The sequence below is a fragment of the Manis javanica genome, chromosome 6 (genome assembly GCF_040802235.1).
Source record: "Manis javanica isolate MJ-LG chromosome 6, MJ_LKY, whole genome shotgun sequence".
NCBI classification, from domain to species: domain Eukaryota; kingdom Metazoa; phylum Chordata; class Mammalia; order Pholidota; family Manidae; genus Manis; species Manis javanica.
In genome coordinates this window covers 19,575,806-19,598,133 of record NC_133161.1, presented here as the reverse complement: position 1 = coordinate 19,598,133, position 22,328 = coordinate 19,575,806, and the positions used below count along the sequence as shown (strand labels likewise).

Sequence of the window (22,328 nt, the reverse complement as noted above, 5' to 3'; positions counted from 1 at the left end):
GTTTGGGATATTTTACTACTCATGAGCATCTCTTCCGGAAGATGGAAAGGAGATAACACAACCTACCAAACTGGCTGTTTGCTTGTATTGATTTTGTGGGAGGGAAAATTAAAGGTGACACACCACATGAGAATTTAGAATTATTTATGGAGTCATTGCAGAGGCATAGGATTTGAAATTAAAAGACGTGGATTTAAGACTTAACTGTGCCATGTATCAGCTGTGTGACTTTTGAGAAGTCATTTAACTGTCCTCATCTGTTACGTAAGATAATGACGGTGGCTTCAAAGAGTTCTGAGCTATTGTGTGGAAAGGCACTTGAGATGGCAAGTACTAAACAGACCCATGATACCATTTCATTTGCTCCCACTCCCATTAGCAAAGATAATTTAGAGTTCGCCTGTATCAAGCTTTCTAGGGAGCATAAATGATAGTAACTATTAGCTTCTGGGTTCAGTTCTTTCACTACCTCCCATTTAGGCTCCAGAATAGAAATCATTTTTCTTTTCTCATCCACTCATCATCATTTAGATATCCTGCTACACTGAGATACACCACCAAAGAGGCAAGAATATTATAAAAAAGGAAAAATGAAAATGAAAGAAGAAAAAGCAACAAAGCCCAGACATAGATCCCCAAGCTGAAGAATTGGTTTAATTAAATTGAGAGCTCTGATGCTTGTGGTAATTGTCATTAAGGAATCCATATCCCATTAGAACCCTCTTCCCTGGAGTTTGCTCCCTCTTTCTCTGCATTGGGTACTAAAATCACTTCTATCTTGAGGCAGGCAGATGCAGCTGCACAGCCCAGAGATTATTGAGGGACGACTGTCTAGTACTGGGCTGGATTCGCAGTAGCAAATGGTCCAAATACGACCTTCTTGAATTTCCCTGACTCAGAGCTCACTCATTCCTTCTTGAAAAGGGCACCATATGCCCTCTCTTGGAGCTGGTTAAGAGGGGCATGTAAAGCAGGCAACGCTTGCTTTTGGAGCCCTTCTATTGCTTCTACTGTACACAAAGAGGTTGGGTTTCTAACACTGCCCAAATTGCTGGGTCCTGATGCCCCTGAGCCACTACCACCTCCCCTTTGGGCACCAGATGCCTGTAAAAGATACCTGGTCTATCCCTTTTATTGATACCATAAGAGCAACTAGGTCTCAGAAGTAGGTAAAACAGCAAGCTTTTAATCATGCTTAGAACAACAGACACAAGCCACAAGTGGGGGCAGCAGGAGGCAGTTTGGTATAGTCGAGAGAGCCCTGGAGAGACTTGGGTTTGGGTCTATTATATGCTAGAATCATAACTTTGGGAAGGTCTGGTTGTTAATTCTGAATTATACTTTGGGGTCAGCTGAGTCTTGCGTAATTCAGCCTGGCCTGACTTTCCATGGTTCAAAACCATTCTAAAGCATTTGGGTCAAAACAGATGGGCTGATTTCACATATGTGAAATAATACTTGGCTTATCAATTACCAAGCATTTGTTGAGTCTCTATCTCAAGCCAAGTACTTTGCTATAATTGGTCAGGTCAGGCAAGAGGGCATCTTAAAAGTCAACGAGAAGCCTTTGGAACCATTATTCATTCTTGAATGATCAACTGGCATCATGAAATGAACATTTGGGTTGCAATCGGTACCAACATGGTACCGTGCAATTGGGGAGCAATATGCAGGGTATAGGTTGGAAGGTTTGGATGACAGGAAAAGAGCAATAAGCCAGGACTGGGGTCATTTTCAGTTCTGGGCAAAGAAGTGAGCCAGGAATAGGGCAGATGAAATTGATGAGGTCTCCCTAAGCAGCTATGGTTCTCTGACTCTCAACCTAAACACCTTGTGTAGCTGATGCAAGTACACAAGGCCTTGGTGGATAGAAATGTTAGCTGGATGACCCTTGAAGAGCAGGATGGGCATGGCTGCAAGTACTGTGCACCATGGCCCTGCCAGGCCACTCCCACGGGCACTAGTCCCGGGCAACTGTCAAAAGGCAGGCAGCCAGAGCAGGACAGGGGGCCCAAGGGATTTAGGAAATCTACAGGTCACATGCTCACACCCTTGGTAATGAATAATAGGGTAAGTGGAGAAGTACAGAGGTCCTAACTCTAGCATGGAAGGTGATGAAGTGAAAATAAGGGAAAAATTCATTAGAAAAATAGGAAGTCTTGAATGGTTCAAAGTCAAGAACAACTTGACTTAATATCATTGTGGGACTCAGCAGGCCTCAAATGCTATGATGAAGCCCTGCTTCCCAAAGTTCACCAGGTGGAACCCAAACGAATCCAGCTTGAAGGAAAGACAGAGGCTTGGGATGAGTGTGTGCATGTGTATGTGTGTGAGAATGCGGGGAGGAACATTGGACCTGTAAATTCCATCACAGCCGATTATCACAACTATGTCCATTTACACAGCCTGTCAGCCAGAGGCAAAGACTCTGTGCATTTGGAGTCTGCAACCTTTGAAAACATTTCCATGAAGTTGAAAGTTCCTGGTGTCTTCTGATTAACCATTGTGCTAGGTAGTGACTGTTTTACTTCTTATTCTTTTTTACCCCCTTCAAATTACTGATTGTTGTCGGACATTAGGGCCCCATTTGCTCTTATTAAACGAACAAGCCTACAAAACTCTTAATGAATTGAGACTCATCAAATGTTTGGAAGTGAATAGCAATCTAGAGATCCTTTTCCTTTAATATATCTTTGTGGGAAACATCTCACTTTCCCATACACTCATTTAGGTTCACACAGCTGCATGTAGGGAACTGGGTTTTGATGCTCAGCCCACCTGAAGCAGCAGGGAGTCAGCTGCCCACAGAAGCACAGAACTTGAGTGCTTGGGAGGTTTCTCCAGCTGGCGATGTGCTGTCCTTCTGCATAAGCTTTAGATTTCTGGCTGCACCAAGTGATTCCCACTTTGCTTCTGAGGGAACTTTTGGGAACTTTGAAGCATTTGAAAAGATAATTCCAGGAGGTCATCAAAAAGACTTATTTCCTTTTTTTTTTTTAAGGACAATTTACTGGTCTGCAAAGGGATTAAATTTGTGTAAGGGATTAAACTGTTAGGCAGTTGTGAGCTGATGGGATGAGTATCCTGGAACCCAGCATCCCATCTCTCTGGACATTTTCTCCTTTTCCAATGCCATCCTTATCTAAAAGCAGACCATTTATAGAGGTTTCAACTGACATCCTTAGCTCTGCAAAGGATGGGAATTCCTGAAGCCATCACAGGGCTTTGGGGGCCAGCAAACAGCATAACCACTCAAGGAGGAAGCATCCAGGCATAAACTCTACAATGGCTCTTGCTCCACAAATCAGAAAAACATATCAGATGACTGGACAACACTGCTTGAATTTCACTTCTTGAATTTTGAATATCAGTACCTTGGGAAATTGGGCTACTACATGGGTGTTTGGGTCCATGTGTGTCTGTAGTAGGAACTAAATGAAGATGAAGGACTAATGAGCACAGCCCAAAGGAAACTCCTCTGCGGTCACCAAACACTCTCTAGCCTTGGGCAAACAAACAGTGTCAAAGCCAGGTGTCCTTGGACACATGTGGATGGGGCTAAGGGGTGTGCCTGGCTCACTGGGCCTTCACCCTGGCAGCAGCTCTGTGTCTCCCAGCTGCTCAGAGTCTAGACACCGTACCCCGCATGGTCCTGGTGGAGGCTTTCCAGGTTGTCCCACCTGCTGTTAGGACTACTTCTTGTAGTCAAGAATCACCTGCAAGTCCTTGAAACACTACGAGACACTTCATGCCATCACCCTAGGGTCACATCTGCTTTATATTTAGAGCTCTGCCATTGGCTTATTATAGGATAGGGGGATCTCAGATCTCCAAACCACAGGATGGGAATATGTCTCATTGTGTGCTCTTGGAAAATAAATACACACTAGAAAAAATAACACCTTAACCAAAAAGGAGGCTGCTACAAATCTTCACTATAATCAGGCAAAGGAAAGAACCTGTGGGGTTTTTGCTTATGTCTGAACACTGAATCCCAGTGTCCTTGCTCCTGCCCTTCTCTCAGCAAGATTACCCGGCTGTCAAGAGTTAACTCTATCTGACTCTAAAGCATGAACTACTACCTAGAACAAGGAGTGGGCAATGGAGAATCCTGCCAGGACCAGTATTGACTGGCTTGCTTGATTAGTTGGTTAATTGAATATCACTGCTTTCTAATATAATTAAAACAAGATAAATACTGGGGCTTCATCCCATAAGCAAGGGCCATTAGTGATCATGGTGCACACCCTGATTAAAAATGCAATCAACTGGGAGGATAATTTATGAACTTGCCAGCCTCTAGTGCCACTTTATCGTTTGTGGAGACTTGAGATACCACATGGCTGGCATGGAACTCCCTAGCTCTGGTCTCTTGGGAAAGTAATTTATTACATAGAGAAATATATGGGATGGCCTCTCATTGCAGGTAGAGCTATTCTGTGCTTGCCACAAGCTCCTTTGTAAGTACTGGAGACAGATCTCTATGGCACCATGGGACCACTGGGACCCACTTCCCTCAATCCCAGATACAATACTGGCTCCCAGTCCACTCTTGTAATCCTTTCTTTTATCCTCATTAGGTTCATCATGAGTTTGAAACTATTTGGATCATTGATCTGATAAATAAATACTTATGAAAAATTACTTGAAGCAAAGCAAGGATGGTTAGTGGGAGGGGCGCAGAACCGACTTACTTGGGGGCTGAAGGGACCACTCATAGGGTGCTAAGAGAAGTATCTAACTGCCTCATTCTCTTGCCCCATAGGCACAGTGCAGGCTCCCTCCCACTTGATGTGTCAGACAGTGAGTACCTCCAGGACGAGGCAGGCTGCCAGATCTGGAGCACAGGTCTCAGCCCTCATCTTTTGGACGTCAGCCTTTGCTTCTTCAGTCAGTTGAAGCACTTTTGGCATGTTAACTCTTGGCCAGGCTGATGGATGTGCGGTGGTGGGGTACAGGAGTGTTGTGTCACATTTCCTGAGTCACCCCTGTTGATGTATCCACTGTCCCTGCTTATAGCAAAGAGGAGCAGCCCTTCACTGAGAGCTGGTGGGTCTCAGTGAGATGCAGTTGATAAAGGATTTGGAGTCTCCAAAAATGGTGCTACATAAATACTAGGTATTATTAAGCTATTAGTTTATGTTCCTAATTTTTGGAATGTGTCCAGATTGCTCACTGGTAAGCAAACGTTACAGGGAGAAAAGAAGTTGAAGGCTTCTGCTGATGTCTAGGGCAGAAAGAAACCTTTGCCTCATCCCTAGGCAGTGCTCTGATGACAGGTTAGATGTATCCAAAAAAGCCAGCAAGACATGAAGGTATAGATACAGTCCTACTGCAGAAACAACAAAAAGATAGCCCAGTGATGTGGCTCTGGCACTTCTATCCTGCCAAAACAAGAGACACATTTTTCTGTCAGCTGTTGGCCTTCCAAAAAACATGCCTCTTTCATGGCTTTATTTTATTTTTATTTTTCCTGAGAGTGGCTTCAGCTTGTTGTCCTTTTCCTTGAGATATTTCCAGGTTTGGATGAACAGGGACACACTGCTGGGATGTCTGATATTTCTTATCACTACAGAGAAGAGAAAGGAATGAGGCAAATAAGGGGACCTGCAGAGGGTAGCAGGAGCTGTCCTGAGCACATTATGGGAAAGTCAGTGCTGAGGCCCCTGCCTTTAATGGGAATCACAAAGAAACATGCTTGAGGGATTGACAGGAATAATTGAGAATATCGGCATGCTCAGAAATCCATTCTGTTCACCCTTAAGTTTTCTAAGAGCTGAACTCATCTTCCTAAATGCCTTATTTGGGGAGAAAATACTACATGTAAAGAGATATGTACAGAGAAAAAAGGACACATCTCTACCTACAGTTTTATTATTACCTTGCCATAAAATAAATGCTTATTAATTTTCATATCACATATGGAGGGAGCTGCCACAGGTGAATTTCTTTCATCAATAATTGCTGTGCCTATGACTCCTTAAGTTATATGTACCATGGGGATGGTTTCCAAATAAGAGCCTGGAGAGAGGGACAGATTCGCAGATGATAGCTAAAAACATCTAGAAATTATGGGCCGATTGAGGTCAGCAAGAAACAAGTTATTCAATATATCCCCTGGGGACTAGAGCCAGACTTTTCCCCATGGTTCCAAAATTACTTGGCAGTTTCATTAGAGTGAAAGGTGGTGCAGCCTCAGAAGTTCAAAGAATGGAGGTTGTCACTTAAAATTTAGATTGACTTGTGAACTTAGAAAGGATGGCGTTTTGATGATCTGTTGCTGCTCATCAAAGAAGTTGTTCAAATTTGTGGCATAGAGGATAATGAGGGCTTAAATTGCACTATTTGACTGTGTACATGTCTATACATGTGCAAAAATTCAGGAAATCAGTACCGCTAAGAAATCCGATTCCCAGGCAGAATTATTTACAATGAAGGGGAGCTGTCCTCAGGTTCTGGTGCTGAAATATAACAACTGATTTTATCATTTGAAGTGCCTCGACCATATGAACTAATGCTTTTTCCTGATTGTGAGTAGAGTTCCTGCTCAACCATCCATGAAAACATAAAGCTAAAAGAGTACTTTTCCCATAGCTGGAGGATGGAATTTTTTGGAATGTGATGAAAAATTATTCTTTGAATATTCACTATTCAGTGCAGTAGAAATGAGTAGTGCTCACTCATACTTGGTTCTTTTTCCCTTCCTAGGTACACAGAAACCAAGCTTCCTAGCACCTCTGCAGTTGCCTGGGGCCACGTAACTAATTCTAGCCAGTGGGGTGTAGTGAAAATGATATGTGTAACTATGGTGCCAAACATTTAAGGTGTGTAACCATCCAGCTGTCTTTCCTCTGTAGTAACAATGATGCAGACTATGTCTGATGTAGCAGAGGTAAGAGGAAATCATCCTCTGTTGCTGAATTCCCATTTGGAAAGGATCTTCCCAGGAGAGCTGCTTGACCCATAGTAGACTTTGAATGAATAAGCAATAAAACGTTATGTGTTAAGTCCCTGAAATTTTGAAGCTTAACCTATTCTGCCCTATCCCATCTTAATTGATATACTTGATTACTAATTTTGGTGTCCTAAAACCAAGACTGTCACTATAAAACTTTATGCTGCTTCTAAAGACAGAAAATAGATACATAGGGAGGGAAGAAAGTGTTCACTTGGCAAAAAATGAACATACCTGACGATCTCCTCCATGTTGATGATCTGTATATTGGTTTAGATGGGAAAGAAAGCTATGAAAGAAATGTTTCTAGCAGCTAAAGTTCCTATTTGTCATAGAAGTGTATTTCTGAATTTCCTTTTAAAATGGTGAAAGACTCTAGGTTGTATTTCTAGTGATCAGACTTCTACGATGTACAAAGAAGCCGAGCTAAGGTCAACATCACTGCCATGAAATGATGGATGCAACCATCAAGCAGAGGTCAAAGAGGGTGAGAATTGAATAGAGACCACAGGATGGTCACAGGCTACCTTTTTAAGACAGTAGTTTCATTGGAGAAACCATATTGAAGAGGGTAGAGGCAAGACAGGTGAAAAAAATGAAAGTAGAAAGTTTAAACCACAAACAGAATATTTGGTGGCAAAGGAAGTAAACTGTAGTTAAAAAGAGAAAAATAAAACTTGAGTTTGAAGATGGAGATGTAAGAACCAGATAACAAGAAGAAATGAAAGGCAAAATAAAAAATGTGGGCAGAAAATCCCTTGTATTTTTGAAGAGTAGGATTCAGAGCACAGGTGGGAGACACTTGTTACTGAGGGAACATATGAGGGTTTGGAAAGGCTTTCCTCCTGTATTTCTTACTTCTTATGTGTCCATGGCATCATCAATACAACTACTTTTTACTGGCTGAGAACGCTAAGAATCGTCCTTAACTCCTTCAGACTCACTACATGCTGTTTATCATGAAGGATGTTTAATCTTCTATGTGTCCCTTAAACCTACACTGTTGTGTAGCCTTAAATCAAGTCTTTAGTTATGATGCAACTGTCATGATCACAGCTTTACCCCTTGCCAGCTGGGTGATCTCAGGTGAATTACAAGCCTCTCAATTTCTCATGTGTATAGTGGAAATAAAAATGACTACTTTATAGCACTGCTGTGAAGCTTGTATAAGTAAGTCCATGGCACAGTGATAGCAAAAACGTCTTACTTAGTATTCCTAGCTCTGGATTTCTTATTTTCTTAATTTGTTCACTATATAGCCATCACAATGATCTGTTCAACAGTCAAGTCTATCACTCTCTCACCATTGCTTAAATCACATCAGTGAATCCTTATTGTTTATGGAATGATATTCAATGTGTGGTTGTCGTTGTTGTTTTAGTGTGGTGCTTAGGATGCAATATAATCTCATCCTTATCTCACTTTCCAGCTTTCACCAATCTCCCATCTCGATTCATGTTCCAGTGACACTAAACTCCTTACAGGTTCTCTTAAGACATCATAATGTTTTAAGACTTCCTTGACTTTGCAATACTGTTCCTTCTGCTAGAATGTCCTTTTTCTCTCTGCTTCTGCTATTCATCCTTTCAGATCCTTCTTCAGGACTCCCTTCTCCATGCTACCTCTCTAAAATGTAGTCACTTCTGTCGTCACATTTAACTCACTGTATTGTTGTATGTTTTTATATGCTGGCTTTCACTACATCATGAACTCTTTCAAGGAAGGGCTGTGTTCTGTTAAATTCCATAACTCTCCTGCCTATCTAGTACTGGGGAGGTACTCATTACATATTTGGTGAATGAATGAATGAATTTGCCTACATGGAGTGATAATAAAGTAATTAAGCTGTACAAAGTGTAGGAGGGGGTAACACCATCCCTACATCTACCTCTTCATGGAACAGACATCATCTGTTCTGACAGATGTCTGTATTTCTAGAATTGACTGGGACCTAACATTAGGGGAAAACACAATACACTAAGCTTACCCCTGACATTCTTTCATTCATGCCTCATTGTTTTTGAACATATGTACATACATCTCCTCTTACTTTGCCTTCAGAATCATAACATCATAGTATATTCAGCCTTGAGAATCGTATCCAGCATTGAACTCAAATGTGTAATTCTCAATTTTTCCTCTTACCTGAGGCCTTGGTTCTGGGATGTATAGAAAGCTATATGAATGAGTAACAGAATCTACACTTAGTACTCTGCTGGGGTACTATCATGCTGAGTGGTAATCTAGGTTTAGGGGCAAAGCGGAGAGGGAAGGCAAATGACTACCTAACATCAGGGAAGCTAATACTATGGCCTTCATCAGGAACCTAGGACCCCTGGATGTGTTTCCTCTCCGTATCTATGACTTACAATGAGACTCTGGCTTGTTTTCCCTATATATAAAATGAGGAGAATTCTGAAGTTCTAGATTGCACCTAACCACAAGGATCCAAAATGAGAAGAGGCAGGTTTCAGATCGTTGACGAGGAGGGGACTTTAAACAGAGATTGGAGTTCAAAAATCCTAACTGGGGAAGCTCCAGGTACAGAGGAGTCCTAGCATTCTCTGCAGAAGTGTATGATGGCCTCTGACTTTCTGAACACTAGAATAAATACCTAATAAGGCCTGTCAAACCAAGCTCCATAAAAACAAACCCAGGAAATGGTTATCATTAGAAAACAGAGTTTCCCTTTTATTTCCTGAAGGAGGGCTTGTTATATGTGGTTAAAATATTTTAATTAATGAGTGATCATTTTTATGGAATCTAGAAAACTGCCAAAATATGTCCTCCATTTATAGAGAAATGTTCCAATATAGAGTTCTACGTGTAAAGACAGCAGGGCTTCTAGCTGATCCCATTAATAAGATTCTCAGTGGCTATTTCAGAGTCATTTTGAAGCTTCCTTAGGTGGAAAGGGCCACCAGGAGTAGACCTGGTCAGGCTGTTGTCTAGCTTTGTTTTTACCAGGGCAGTGAGTGTCTGCATAGGCATATGGGAGCATGGCTAAGGACAGGCACTGGCAAGACTGAATCCTACTGTCACCCCTCATGAACTGTGTAATCTTGGGGAAGTTACTTAATCTCTCTGTACCTCAGTTTCCTATTCTGTAAGATGGGCCCACAACTTGCCAAAAACTGGGAGAAAATATTTTCAAATCATATACCTGACAATGGGTTTTCAGAATATGTAAAAAATTGTCAAAACCCAACAATAAGGAAACAATCAAGCTGATTTTTTTTAAAGGGCAAAAGATTTGAACAGGTACCTTATCAAAGAATTATAAATGGCAAATAAGCAAACAAAAAGATGTTTAGTATTATTAGTCATTAGGAAAATGCAAATGAAAACCATGATGAGATACCCCCCTACATTATTATGTGAATGGCTAAAAATGAGAAACAAACAAACAAACAAAAAACTCCAGATGATACCAGCATTAGTAAGGATGAAGAAAGCAACTGGAACTCTCAGACATTGTTGCTGAAAATGCAAAATGCAGCCAGCTGGGAAAATAGTTCAGTAGTTTCTTATGATATGACCCAGAAATCCCACTTAGGATATTTCCCTAAGAGAAATGAAAACTTATGCTTATATAAAAACCTGTATGTGAGTGTTTATAAGAGCTTTATTTAGAATCACCTAACACCGACAACTCAATCCCATCCTATTTGTGAACGGGTAAACTGAGGCACAACATATCATAGACTACTGTTCAAAAAATAAAAAGGAGCAAGAATGTGGGTGAACTTAAAAGCATTGTGTTGCATGAAAGAAGCCAGATACGAAAGACTACATATTGTATCATTCTGTTTATGTGAGATTCTAGAAATGGCACAACTATAGTGACAGAATGAAGATCAGTGACTTCCAGGGGCTGGAGAAGGGGGAGAAGATCCAACTGCACAGAAGCATGAAATAAATTTTTGGGGGGATGGAAATGTCTATATCAGGACTGTAGGAGTGATTGTACTGTATGCATTTTCATTTCAGTTTTAAGATTATTCATTTTGAACTGATTTTAGACTTACAGAAAAGTTGCACAAATAGTACAAAGAGTTTCCATATCCCTTTCACCCAGGTTTCCCTGCTGTTAAGAGCATATGTAGTAACCATGTTACAATTATCAAAAGTAGGAAATTAACATTGGTACAATACTACTAACTAAACGCTAGGTCTCTTCTAATTTCTTCAGGTCTACTTCATTTTCTGTACTGTTTGGGGACCCTCTATTCTATTTGGTTATTATATCTCCTCAGATATCTCTAATTTGTAACTGTCTTTCCTTGTCTTCGACACTTCCCATGAATACTACGTAGTTATTTTGTAGAATGTCTTTCATTTTGGGTTTGTCTGAGGTTCTCCTATAAACAGAATAAGTTTATGCATTTTTTGGCCAGAATATCACAGAAGTGATATTGTTTCCTTCTCAGTGCATCTTACCAAGGGGATTCATGATATTGCTATGTCTTGTTACTGAGGATGTTAACCTTCATCACTTGGCTAAGGTGGTTTCCCAACTATAAAGTTACTATCTTCCCCTTTGTAGTTAATAAATATCCTGGAGGAAATACTTTGAGACTGTGCATATATCCTGTTTCTCCTGCAACTTTTGCCTACTAATTTTTGTTTCCATTGGTAGATCCTTTCTGCAACAATTATTGCTGTTGTGTAATTCAAAAAAATTTTTTAAAAACCCTGTATTTTAAAATTATTAAAGATTCACAGAAAGTTGCAAAGACAGTACAGAGAGGTCCCATGTGCTCTTCACCCAGCTTCCCCCAATGGTTGCATACTACAAAACTAGAATATCAAAACCAAGAAATTGGCATTGGTAGAAATTGTATATATATTGTGCATATAGTTCTATTTCATTTTATCACATGTATAGAGTTTGTCACCTACTACCACAATCAGGAGACAGAACTATTCCATCACCAGCATATAAATGTACACTTTAAAATAGTGATTACGTGTTATTTAGACCTCAGTAAAGCTCATGAAACACAGAACATCCCCCTTCAACCCCCACACTCTGCTGGCATAGCATTAAACAGTATGTAACTATTGGCTCTCATTATTGTCAGCTGTTGTATCAAGGAGTGTCTCTCTCCTACCTGTACTAGGGGTGCTGGTGGACTAAAGGGCTCAAAGCAAAGGCCAGTCCAGGTAGTAAACTAAGAACAGAAGGGGCCTCTTCCTTTCTTTTTCTTTTGCATGATTCCCTGGCTGTTGCTATACCAGATGACTTAGATCAAAAATCTGTCCCCAAACCCTGGGCTTTTCACTACACTGACACTGGTGGAGATCTCCAGATCATCTCCTGCACATCAGCGTGGGTTCCTATTTGCTCCTCTCTCCACAGTGATTATCTTTCTGTTATTTGAATATACCAAGCGCATCCTATTTCAGGGTCTTTGCTTTGCCGTTCTTTCTGTCTAGAATGTTCCCCTCTAGATACTCAGCTGGTTCAAATGTCATCTATTCAGAAATGGCCTCCTGGGCCACCTAGTCTAAAACTGTGCCCCCTGCTAGTTTCAGCTTCTCTCTGTCAAGTGACTCTAGTTGATTTCCATTAGCACTTACCACTAGAAAACAATTACTTTGGTTGCTTACTTGCTGACCTGTTTATTGTCGATCCCCATTACCCCTAGAATGTAAGCTACATAAATGCTGACACATCGTCTGTTTTGTGCACAGCTGTATCTTCTCTATTTGCTTGCTGAGCATGATCATATGCCCTGAAAGCATTTCCCTGGCACCTTGCTTCTCATTGTCTCTCCTCCTTCCTTCTCTTTCCTTTAACATTCTTTATGTCCCCTCCCCATTCCAATACATGTCATTGAGATATAAACGAAGTACACAAGCGAACTGGCAGAATCCAGAAACTTCTGCCCACTCTCTCCCACTCTTTGCTGTAGTGACTCTCCTTTGCAATCCTTTTCCTTGGCTGTCTGCCTGTCCTTACTTAATGGGTGCTTGCAGGAGGTATGCCCAGAAAGGAGGATTCTCACTAAACTGTCTCTAAGCTGTTTATTCATGAACTGCATTTAAGCTAATAGGAAAGGTTTCCCGGAAATCTGTAGGCTTCTCACCATACTCCTACCTTTGCCTCATTTCAGTGTAGTTAGTCCTGTTATTATTATTTCTGTGGAATTGCATATGTCTGTGCCATCAAGTCTACATATTTCTAGGGGAAAAGGAATTGAGAGGAAGGAAAGACTATTTATCAAATAAAAGAGATTTCTCCCCTCTCTGGATAGCCAGGTGGATTTTATGAACTTATTTCTGCCCTGAAATGGGGCAGCCACTTCTGAAATGAGTCCTCTGTGTTGGGGTGGGCTCTGTTTTTATGGCCAGTGGGTAACAGTATCTCCTGATTTATGAATTGGCACCTGGGGTTGGTGCTGAGCCCCTGGATGGACTCATCATGGGGAGAACAGCCATATAAATAATCCTGTCACATAAAATTATTGCTCTCATTTAGATTTTTAAAAAATTTCCTTCTGTGTAGTACGGTGGGACTTACTTAGGAGGTCTCAGTAGGAAAGAAGGAAAGGGATGAGTTATTTGGTCCCTTTTTTCTTATAAGACAAAAATATACAGATAGCCTTCAGAAACAGTGACTTGCTTAGAAGGCAATTACCAAAATAGTTTAATTATTTGGGGGACCCTTGGCACTTGGCTTAAAGCCAAAGCCAAGGTCTTGGCCTGAGGTGAAATGTAGGAAGTTTGATCTCATGGGTTTTGCCCAGGATCCATCTGGGATTTTTTTTTTTTTATGGATGAAGAGAAGATCCTGCAGGTTTCTCTCACTTCCCCAAATCAGCATGAGGTTGCATTTAAGTGCACCAAGTGCTTATTGATAATATGGTACAACTTGCCACATGGGTCTCCTGGCTGCAAAGACACACATAAGCAGGAGCATGCAGTCTAGGGAAATGGGTGAGGATGACTCCAAGTGGAATGCAGGCTTAGCAGCATGCACACGGTTTCCCTGGTGACATGATGTCCTGGACAGATGGCAGGATAGAAGCCAGGGCCCAGAGGTAAGGACACACACTGCGTGATTGAGCAGAAAAGTGGAAACTGTTGGCAGTTCATGCTTTATGTGTAAGATCTGTCTCCCCCATGAACCTTGTAACCTCCCTGAGGACAAGGATCCTGCCTGACTTTTGCACCACCCCCTTTGTTCTTTGACCTTGAGGTTTAATACACAATAGGTCAGGAGAAACCACATTGTTTTCTATAAAAGGCCAAATGGTTTATGTTTCAGACTTGGAAGTGGCCCTACTGAACTCTGCTGTTGTGGTAAAATCAGCCATAGATGATACATAAATGAATGCATGTGACCAGGCTCAAATAAAACTTTATTTACAAAAACAGGTGGTTTATCAGATTTGGACTGTAGTTTCCCAATCCCTCTAGTAGGTCAACAGTAAGTGCTTGTTGAACTGAATTGCAAGAATATCATCTAATTACAAGTGCATCTCACTTTAAAAAAAATATTACAATGAACTGACAGAGCAAAATAATTGCAGAACACATTACAAGAGCTATTTTCTATGCAGAAAGATTTCCATGGTACTTGTAATATGCAATCTATTATATGAGCATATTTTAAAGAATGGGTCCCTTACATAAAACTGAAATTTCTGGATCTTTTCCAGTATGCAAGATGCTGCACAAACACTGTCTCTTTACACAGCACCGGGCTCCAGAGAGCACAAAAAGGGACGGAATCTCACTCCTCATTTCACTGGCCTGGAGAGGAGCAGTATCAGAGATCTGTGAGTGATACCCAAGGGACTGGGAGGCAGGACTGTTCTGGTAGGTGTAGCCTCAGGGAGGAGGCCTGCCAAGCTGCTGAGCTGTCTCTAACCAGTGTGTCTAACCATGGGGGCTTCTGTTCATTCCTCTAATTTATTTCTTTGTTTTCATGGCAGAATAAACTCCAAATTCCAGGGGTCAACTAAGTGCCTGCCACCAGCCCATGAGAGGCCAAAAAAAAGCTTAGTGTCATCAGTCAATGCCAACTAGTTAATAATGACCAGCCCCTTCACTAATGGCCCGAGGCAGGGGTCCTTGGGCAGCAAAGGCTCTAGCAAAGAGACCTGCAGGCAGCTGCCTGGGGAGAATGGTTTGCAAGAAGCATTTCTCTGGCCACTTTCAAGGGTGTACCCACCCATGCTCAGCTCTTTAGGAAGGTTGTAATTAGTTTTTTTCCCTTCAGTGCACATGGTGAATGCAGCAGGATTTGGCATTTGGAAAGCCAGTGGAGTCTGTCCCTCTCATCTTGATTTGCCTCGGGTTGATGTCAATAACTATGAAATACCAAGATTGCATGGTAGTTCAGGGATTGTGTTCAGTTCCCAGAGAGAGAAGGAACTTTTGAGTGCCAGGGCTCCAGGCCAGGAGAGGCCACTGAAAAGGAAAGCCGATCATGACTCAGCTAGCCCTCTGCCGCACAGTGTCCCTGTAAACTGCAGGACAGTTACTAAACAGTAAGCTCCTAGAGGCATAGATGTCTTGCTCATCTTTGTATGCTCCAGCACGGGGCCTGCACACAGAGTTGCAAGGGACAAAGATTTCCAGGCCTACATAGTACACTGTGATCATCTGCACACTGTGTCCCAACTGGCGATTGGTGGCACGCAGTCATGGTGGGATGAGCCACAGTGTGCTATCATGTTGATGCTTTCTGCTTTTGCTGAGGTGGGGAAATGCCTGGAGAGGACGGCCCCCACAGAGTCTGGTCTCCTCTCATCACGGGGTCCTCCATTACCCCAGTGAGCTGGGGAAATACCTTCATTTCCGTGTGTATGGAATAACGGCTGGAAAGTACCGATCTGCTCCACAAATAGGAAAACTGAGACTCAAATATCAGGATTTCACAAGTCAAGGATTGGATTCTAGTCAGCCTTACTCGTGTCCAATGCCTTGTCTGCTACCCCACAGCCGGTCATGCAAAACTGTCAATAGATAACTACTGAGGTCAAATGGTTGAAATTGAGAAATCACTTGAATAAAAACTAGCCGAGGGTCAGATGGTGCCATTAGCATTGCTTGAGATGTGACTGGATGCCCAAAGATTAAGCCAATTTAGTGCCAGTATATGCAAGGTGTTATTCCCTAGGCCATGGTTTTCACTTTCACCATGACTCATGGCAAGAGACATGTTTTACCTTACAATCCAGGGCACACATACATGCACATATTCACTTTCACAAATAGTCCTTGTCCCTACTATGCTTGATGGACACTGTTCTGTTCAATTTTATTCTATTCCATTAAAAAAAAATCTTGGTCATGACCCTTTAAATTGATTTCATGACCCATCAAATTGATTTCATGACCCACTAATGTGTCATGACCAACAGTTTGAAAAACAGAGGCCTGATACCATTCTAGCTCCCCTTCCCTCTGCAGAGACTGGGAAAATGGAAGGTGACCGTGGAGAAGAGTGAGGCAAGGAATTGAGAAAAATAAGGAGGAAGGTGAGAGGAATACTAAAAAATGGGATACAGGAAAGAATGGGAATGAAATAAGACAAAGGAGAAATGAATGGGAAATGGGAGACATAATGAGAAAAGTCTAACTCTGGACTGACAGATTTACATCCATGAAAACAGTTCTCAAGCTCCACAGCCATTTTGGTCCCATTTATTACAAGAATCTTCCTTGCCAGCTTTAACGGCCAGAGCAATGATAATGCTGTCTGCTGGCCAGAGATTGTCTTATCTGTCAGCACCATCTCAAATTCCTTATCATCCCTCCCAGAGAGAATCTTCCATCTGCTGGTGAGAAATCTGGCTTTTAGAAAGATGTAGAAGGCATTGGATGAATTACCCAGGAAGAAAGAAACTGGCCACAGTGACTCCACCCCAGACGCACCAATGCATAACAGGCCCTATGGACTTCTGAGCTGAGACTGAACAACAAACTCTTGGGTGCAAAGGAGACAGACTCAGAAGGTAAAAGGAAAATGAAAATCAGAGATTGTGATGAGATTAATTAATGAAGCAGCTGCAAATTTACATACATACTCCAATGGCTGGTGGGTCTCTAAAGAGTTTTGATTGCACACCCTGGAATAAAAAAAATCTTGGAGCATGCACCTACAATACACATATATTGATTTATAAAAAATACACACATTCTATATTATTGCATTATCAAATATAAACAAAATTAGGAAATGAAGTGAGGTAAAGGTAAGATAGCATCTTAGTTTTTACTTTATTAATGAATGACACAAAACATTTTACTATCACCAAGACAATTATCAATAATGGTAAGACTGATGTCTTAGGATTAGTTTCATTGTTTGTGAAAATCTTTCTTGAGCACTTATTGATATGGGGTTCTGAGGTCTATGGTTCAATTTACTTCAGTACTTTGTTTAAATGGCTGTCATAATGGAAACAGAAACCTCACACAGACACCAAGATACAAAAAGTGTATGTTGTCTATGCTGACTAAATGCAGATACTTTTTTTCAGTCTTGTGCACCAATTACGTGAAGATTGTTGAAATTCAGCTAGTAGATTTCCATCTTCTCTGATGTCAATCAGCTGTTCTTTCAACTAATTGGGAGACGCTGAATTTTTATATTTTTAAACAAATGGGTCAAAACTTTGACTCTGCATTCAAAAGATTTTTAAGCAAGTAGAAAATTCTGTTTCCATGTTTTTAAAGTTTTTAGATATGAATTTTTAAAGGTGTCACACTTACTCATTATCAACAACAAAATCACATAAAGATGCAACTACTTCCAAAAACCCTTTTTTCTTCCAAAATGGTCTCTTCATGCCATCAATTCTTTCCAAAAGCATTTACTTTCTTTTTCTTAACACATTACTTTTATACTGAGGGGGAAGATGAAATGCTTAATTTTTCAAAGTTATCAGCAAAGTGGCATACTTCTGACAGCTGCTTGTCAGAACTGAAAAGGTCAGCAAATGTGAAACATTTTGGTTCTTCTAAGAGAAAAATGTTTAATTATGTTTCCATAACTGGCAACCCTCCGTGTTGTACCAAAAATTTCTTGGTCGCTCCCATTGTATTGAAAGTATTGTAAAGATTATATTTAAATGATTGTTTTCACAACATTGATAATAACTGTCACACATAAATTGCAAATCTGTTGTAATAAACTGAAACTGAATCAGCCAGTAAGAACCCGTGGACTCAGGCTGCAAGGCCATAGCTGACGGCGAGTGTGGCCAACAGAGGCCGCTTGGCCTGCTCTCTGATGCACTGGGCACCAAAACACTAGAGGGGCCCGATACACCCCAGAGGGGAGACAAGTATATTTATGAATGATGCAAGTAAAAATAATATAGATACAAGTTTTCAATAAAATATAGACACCCTTCTATCCAGCCAGCATACTGAAAATAATCAAGATGAAAGTTGACATTTATTGAGCTATGCTTATGTGTCAGGCATTGCACTAAGAATTTTATATACGTGCTCTAATTTACTCACTGTAACCACCCAGGCAATGGGCACTAGCATATTCCATTTGTCTGTGGAGAAAACTGAAATACCCAGAGGTTAAACCACTTGCCAGGGTCCTACAGGTAGAAAGTGGTAGAGCTGGGACCATGAACCAGGGCTGGAGGCTCCGGCTCATGCTCTGAGCCACCTTCCAGTCATTCAGCAGGTAACTTGAGAGCCTTCAGAGACAGGCTCTGTATCCTCTTTAGGAAGGGCATGCCTATTTCTATACCTGTTTTTCCACTCTTTTGTCATTGTACAGAACTTTCTTTAAATAAGTGTCTAGATCATCCCCCTCAACGATTATTCATTCCCTTGAAATGACTGCATCATCTCTGAGTCAGTTTCAAATTCATGCTCCATTGTCTACACGTAATATTTGAAATGTACTTAAGAGACTCAGATCAGATATAATTCTGCCATTTGTAATTTCTCCTTTTATACTTACATTTCAGTGTTAAAGTCATGTGATCACTCATGCCAACTAGTCATCTTGAACAATGGCTCAAATTAACATGCATCTATTTACTTTTGAAAATGTCTCTTCAATATTCAAACTGAGTACACAATTTACTTAAGTATTTGATATTTTCAGGTTCTCTTTCTGCAGTACTCAAGCACAAGTCCATCAGTTCTCACTGAACTTAACTACTTCCATTCAGATACCATCCCGAGAGAAAGGGAAGATGGCTGGGATTGTGTGAGTCAGCTTCCAGCCACACTCAAGCCTGTGTAAGAGGGGATGGGGAGCCTCTGGGCACCCGCAGAATTGAGGATTGCCTTGGGAGACATCCCAGGAGCCCTGGCCTCTAGACCAGAGTCCTGGTGATACCCCAAACACACAGGAGAATGTGCAACCCAGGCTGACATCCTGGTCCTCCCAGGGAGGGAGGGAGCCCTCACTACATCAGGAAATTGAGTTTCCAGAGTAATTCCCATAGTGATGCCACTTTCTTTTCAATGTCCTGCAAGCTGGAGTTTGATCCCAGGTCACCCCTACATGGCTTCCAGAGCAGGGCCTTCCTCTGCTCTTCTCTGTTCTGTGCAGGGCCTAGCCCAGTGCTGGGCATAGAGTGGGCACTTAATAACACAAATGATGGGGGGTGCTGAAAGGTGGCAGAGATGCAGCCCCAGGCCCCATTAGCCCATGCCTGAGAGTCTCCTCACATGCTAAGTGGGATAATGTAGGTGATTGTCTAAAGTGGTACTCTGTGTGCCCTCAAAGTATTGGGTCACTGGCACCAAATGGGGAGGACTGACTGGGGAATTGCTGGAAACATGCTTAACGAAGTCAGGATTAGAGAGCTGCCACGCTCTTCCCTAATCACCTGCCCTTGGATTTCCTAGTCTTCCCACTGGCTCCACCGCTCTCTCGTCCATTCCTGCCCTACCTTTACATATCAGCTCTGGGCAGAGGGATGGGGAACAAGTCATTTCCCATCTGCCCTAGAAGCCCTGACTATAGGACTGCCTGAAACCATTTCAGGTGCCCAGTCTGTGATAGCCTCCAGTGCAATGGGGCTGGACCCACATGTACTAAATTCCTTCTCCAGAGCAGAAGTAAAGTTACATTCAGAAATGCACCAGGCCCTGCAGAGGCGTCACAGGCTCCTGGCCCTTGGTCTCTGGGAGAGCACCACCAACAGGCATGAAAGGAGTGCTCACTTTAGGATTTTCCAGGGAATCCTGGGGAGCTGGTGCTCAGCGCTGACCTGGCTTTTGCTACCAGACAGTGGTTTTTTCAGGTGTCCCTCCCTATCCCTGGTGACAGTACATTTCCTAAGAGTATTAGTAAGAACAATAATGATGATGGTGACGCCCACAACTTGCCAAGAGCCTGCTACATACTAGGCACTTTACATATATTACCTTTAGTCCTAAAGGCCTTGAAAGGTAGTTATTATCATTTGCATTTTGCACATGAAGAAACTGAAGCACAGGCTGTTGAGTGACTTGCTCCGGGTGGCAGAGCTGGTGAGTGCCAAGGGCTAGGACAGAAACCCAAGCTCACAGCCTAGTCATGACCACCCTGTGGTCTCCAGCCTGCACATGTTTCTGCCTTCCAGTCAGCCCCATGACTGTCTGAGAAGTGTCAGGCCTCTGTCATTTTTCCTCCTGGGGAGGCTACCAAACTCAATCATATTCAGGTATTGGAGACTTTAATGCCTATACAAGTGACTGTTCAGATGCATGTCTGCTGGAAAAGGAGAGTGCTGGGGGTGGGGTGGGCGCTTCCCTTCCTACTCTCTCTGTGGGATGGCTGACTGTACCCGCGGCCCTGTGTGTTTCCAGAGGCTCAGGAATAGATGTTCCAACCCAGGGCAGCAGGAATGCTTCTGAGTTCTTACCATTACCCCCATTCCCTGTTCAGCCCCCCAAACCCAGCAAGCCCTTTCATCTTCTAAGGCTTGTTTTGGCCTTAGAAGGGGTACCTAGGAGTGAGTACATAAATTTCCTGCTGGGAAGACCAGAGGCTGAAGAGTGCCATGCCTCACAGTGAGCCCATGTCCTGCATTGGAAGAGGGGGCCAGAGAGGACACCGCTGAGGGTCTGAGCGGATGCTGACTTAGCTCCTCTGCCAACCTTCTGTTGGATGAGCCATTTACTTCTCTGAGCTTCAGTCTTCACGTCAGTCATGGCAGGAAAAGGCAGCAGGAGAGAACTGGACCCAGTAAGTCTTGAGGGCTTTTCCAGTCCTCTGGAGAATCCGGGCTACCAGTACCTAGCGATGTGGGACACCGGGTAGGAAGTCACTTCTGCTTCCGGGGCCCTCCAGTTCTGTGGCAGTACAATGCGGACGCTCTGCCTCTACTGAGAAGAAAGTGAGAAGTGGGCACATCTCAGTAATGACACCTGGGACCTTCGGGATCAGCTCCAAACAAACGGGAAGGCTTCTGCCTGAGTGAAATTGGGTCTAACACTGAAATAGCTTTTCTCTTTTTTCAATTGCCTGAGGTGGCTTCGTTCGCTGTCACTCTCAGGCTTGCGCTTCAAGTTCCCTCTCCCAGGAGCTATCAGAAAGAGCCCGGCCTGGGTGCCAGGAGCAAACGTCCAAATGGGTTTGTCACAGTGTCAGCCATCCAAACGCAGAATGGAACGAACAGCTCAGTCTCCTGCAGGGGCAGGAAAAATGACGGAGAGACAGCTGTGTCACCGCAAAAGCACCTCGCGAGAGACAAGCCTGGGACCCAGCAGCAACAGAGGCAGGACCTTTCTCGTAGGAGCGCGTCACCTTTGGCTGCAGACACTATCTGCGTAACTGTTCCTTGGATGAGAGTCACGTCTGCAGCCCTCCAAGATCATCAGACCTGTGTCAGCTACCCTCAGAATGCCCTTGGGTGGCAAGCAGGGGATGAGGACGGTCACTGAGGTGCAAAGAAGCAGTAACACCCCCCTCGTGGCACAGGGAGTCCCTGGCAGAGGCATCATCCAGTTAGAGGGCTAAGCCCCAAGTGGCGTGACCCTGTCCTCGACCACAATGCCACCTTCCCCTCGAACTGAACTTCCCTCTGAAACTCTTAACATGGTAAAAATCATAATCACAAAAGCATCCTCCCCTCAGTTTCCTCTCAGTGGGCAGGCTTAACCATTTCTCAATTTCATAGCCCCAAACAAAGAGGTTGAAAAGAAACCGAACAGGGAAGGAATAGGTAACCTCAGCAGGAGCCCCTGCACCCTCTTTGATGCCTTTGCCTCTCTAGGAAGGCTTCTCTGACCATTCTGTTTAAAGTTGCAACCCTTTCACACTGACCGGCTCTCCCGTTTTCACTCATACTGCTCCATCTCCTTTCTCCATAGCACTTACCACCCGCCAACCTACCATGTGATTTACCTAGTATGTTGATTGCTTCTTTGCTGTTTGCTTTTGCTCAAA

General features: G+C 42.7%; 1 protein-coding gene across 2 annotated transcripts in view; it reads right to left on the bottom strand.

The window, feature by feature from the left end:
* The window catches only part of PLXNA4 (plexin A4), a 432,372-nt gene that overhangs the window by 130,183 nt on the left and 279,861 nt on the right, over positions 1-22,328 (bottom strand). Inside the window, exon 5 of one of the 2 annotated variants that reach the window (XM_073238450.1) lies at positions 13,410-21,265. The exons of the other annotated variant lie outside the window; for it this stretch is intronic. Within the exon in view, the coding sequence (XP_073094551.1) occupies positions 21,263-21,265 (3 nt within the window). The 3' untranslated portion in view covers positions 13,410-21,262. Of the gene's footprint in view, positions 1-13,409; positions 21,266-22,328 lie in introns of those variants that run through there. 2 annotated transcript variants of the gene reach the window in all.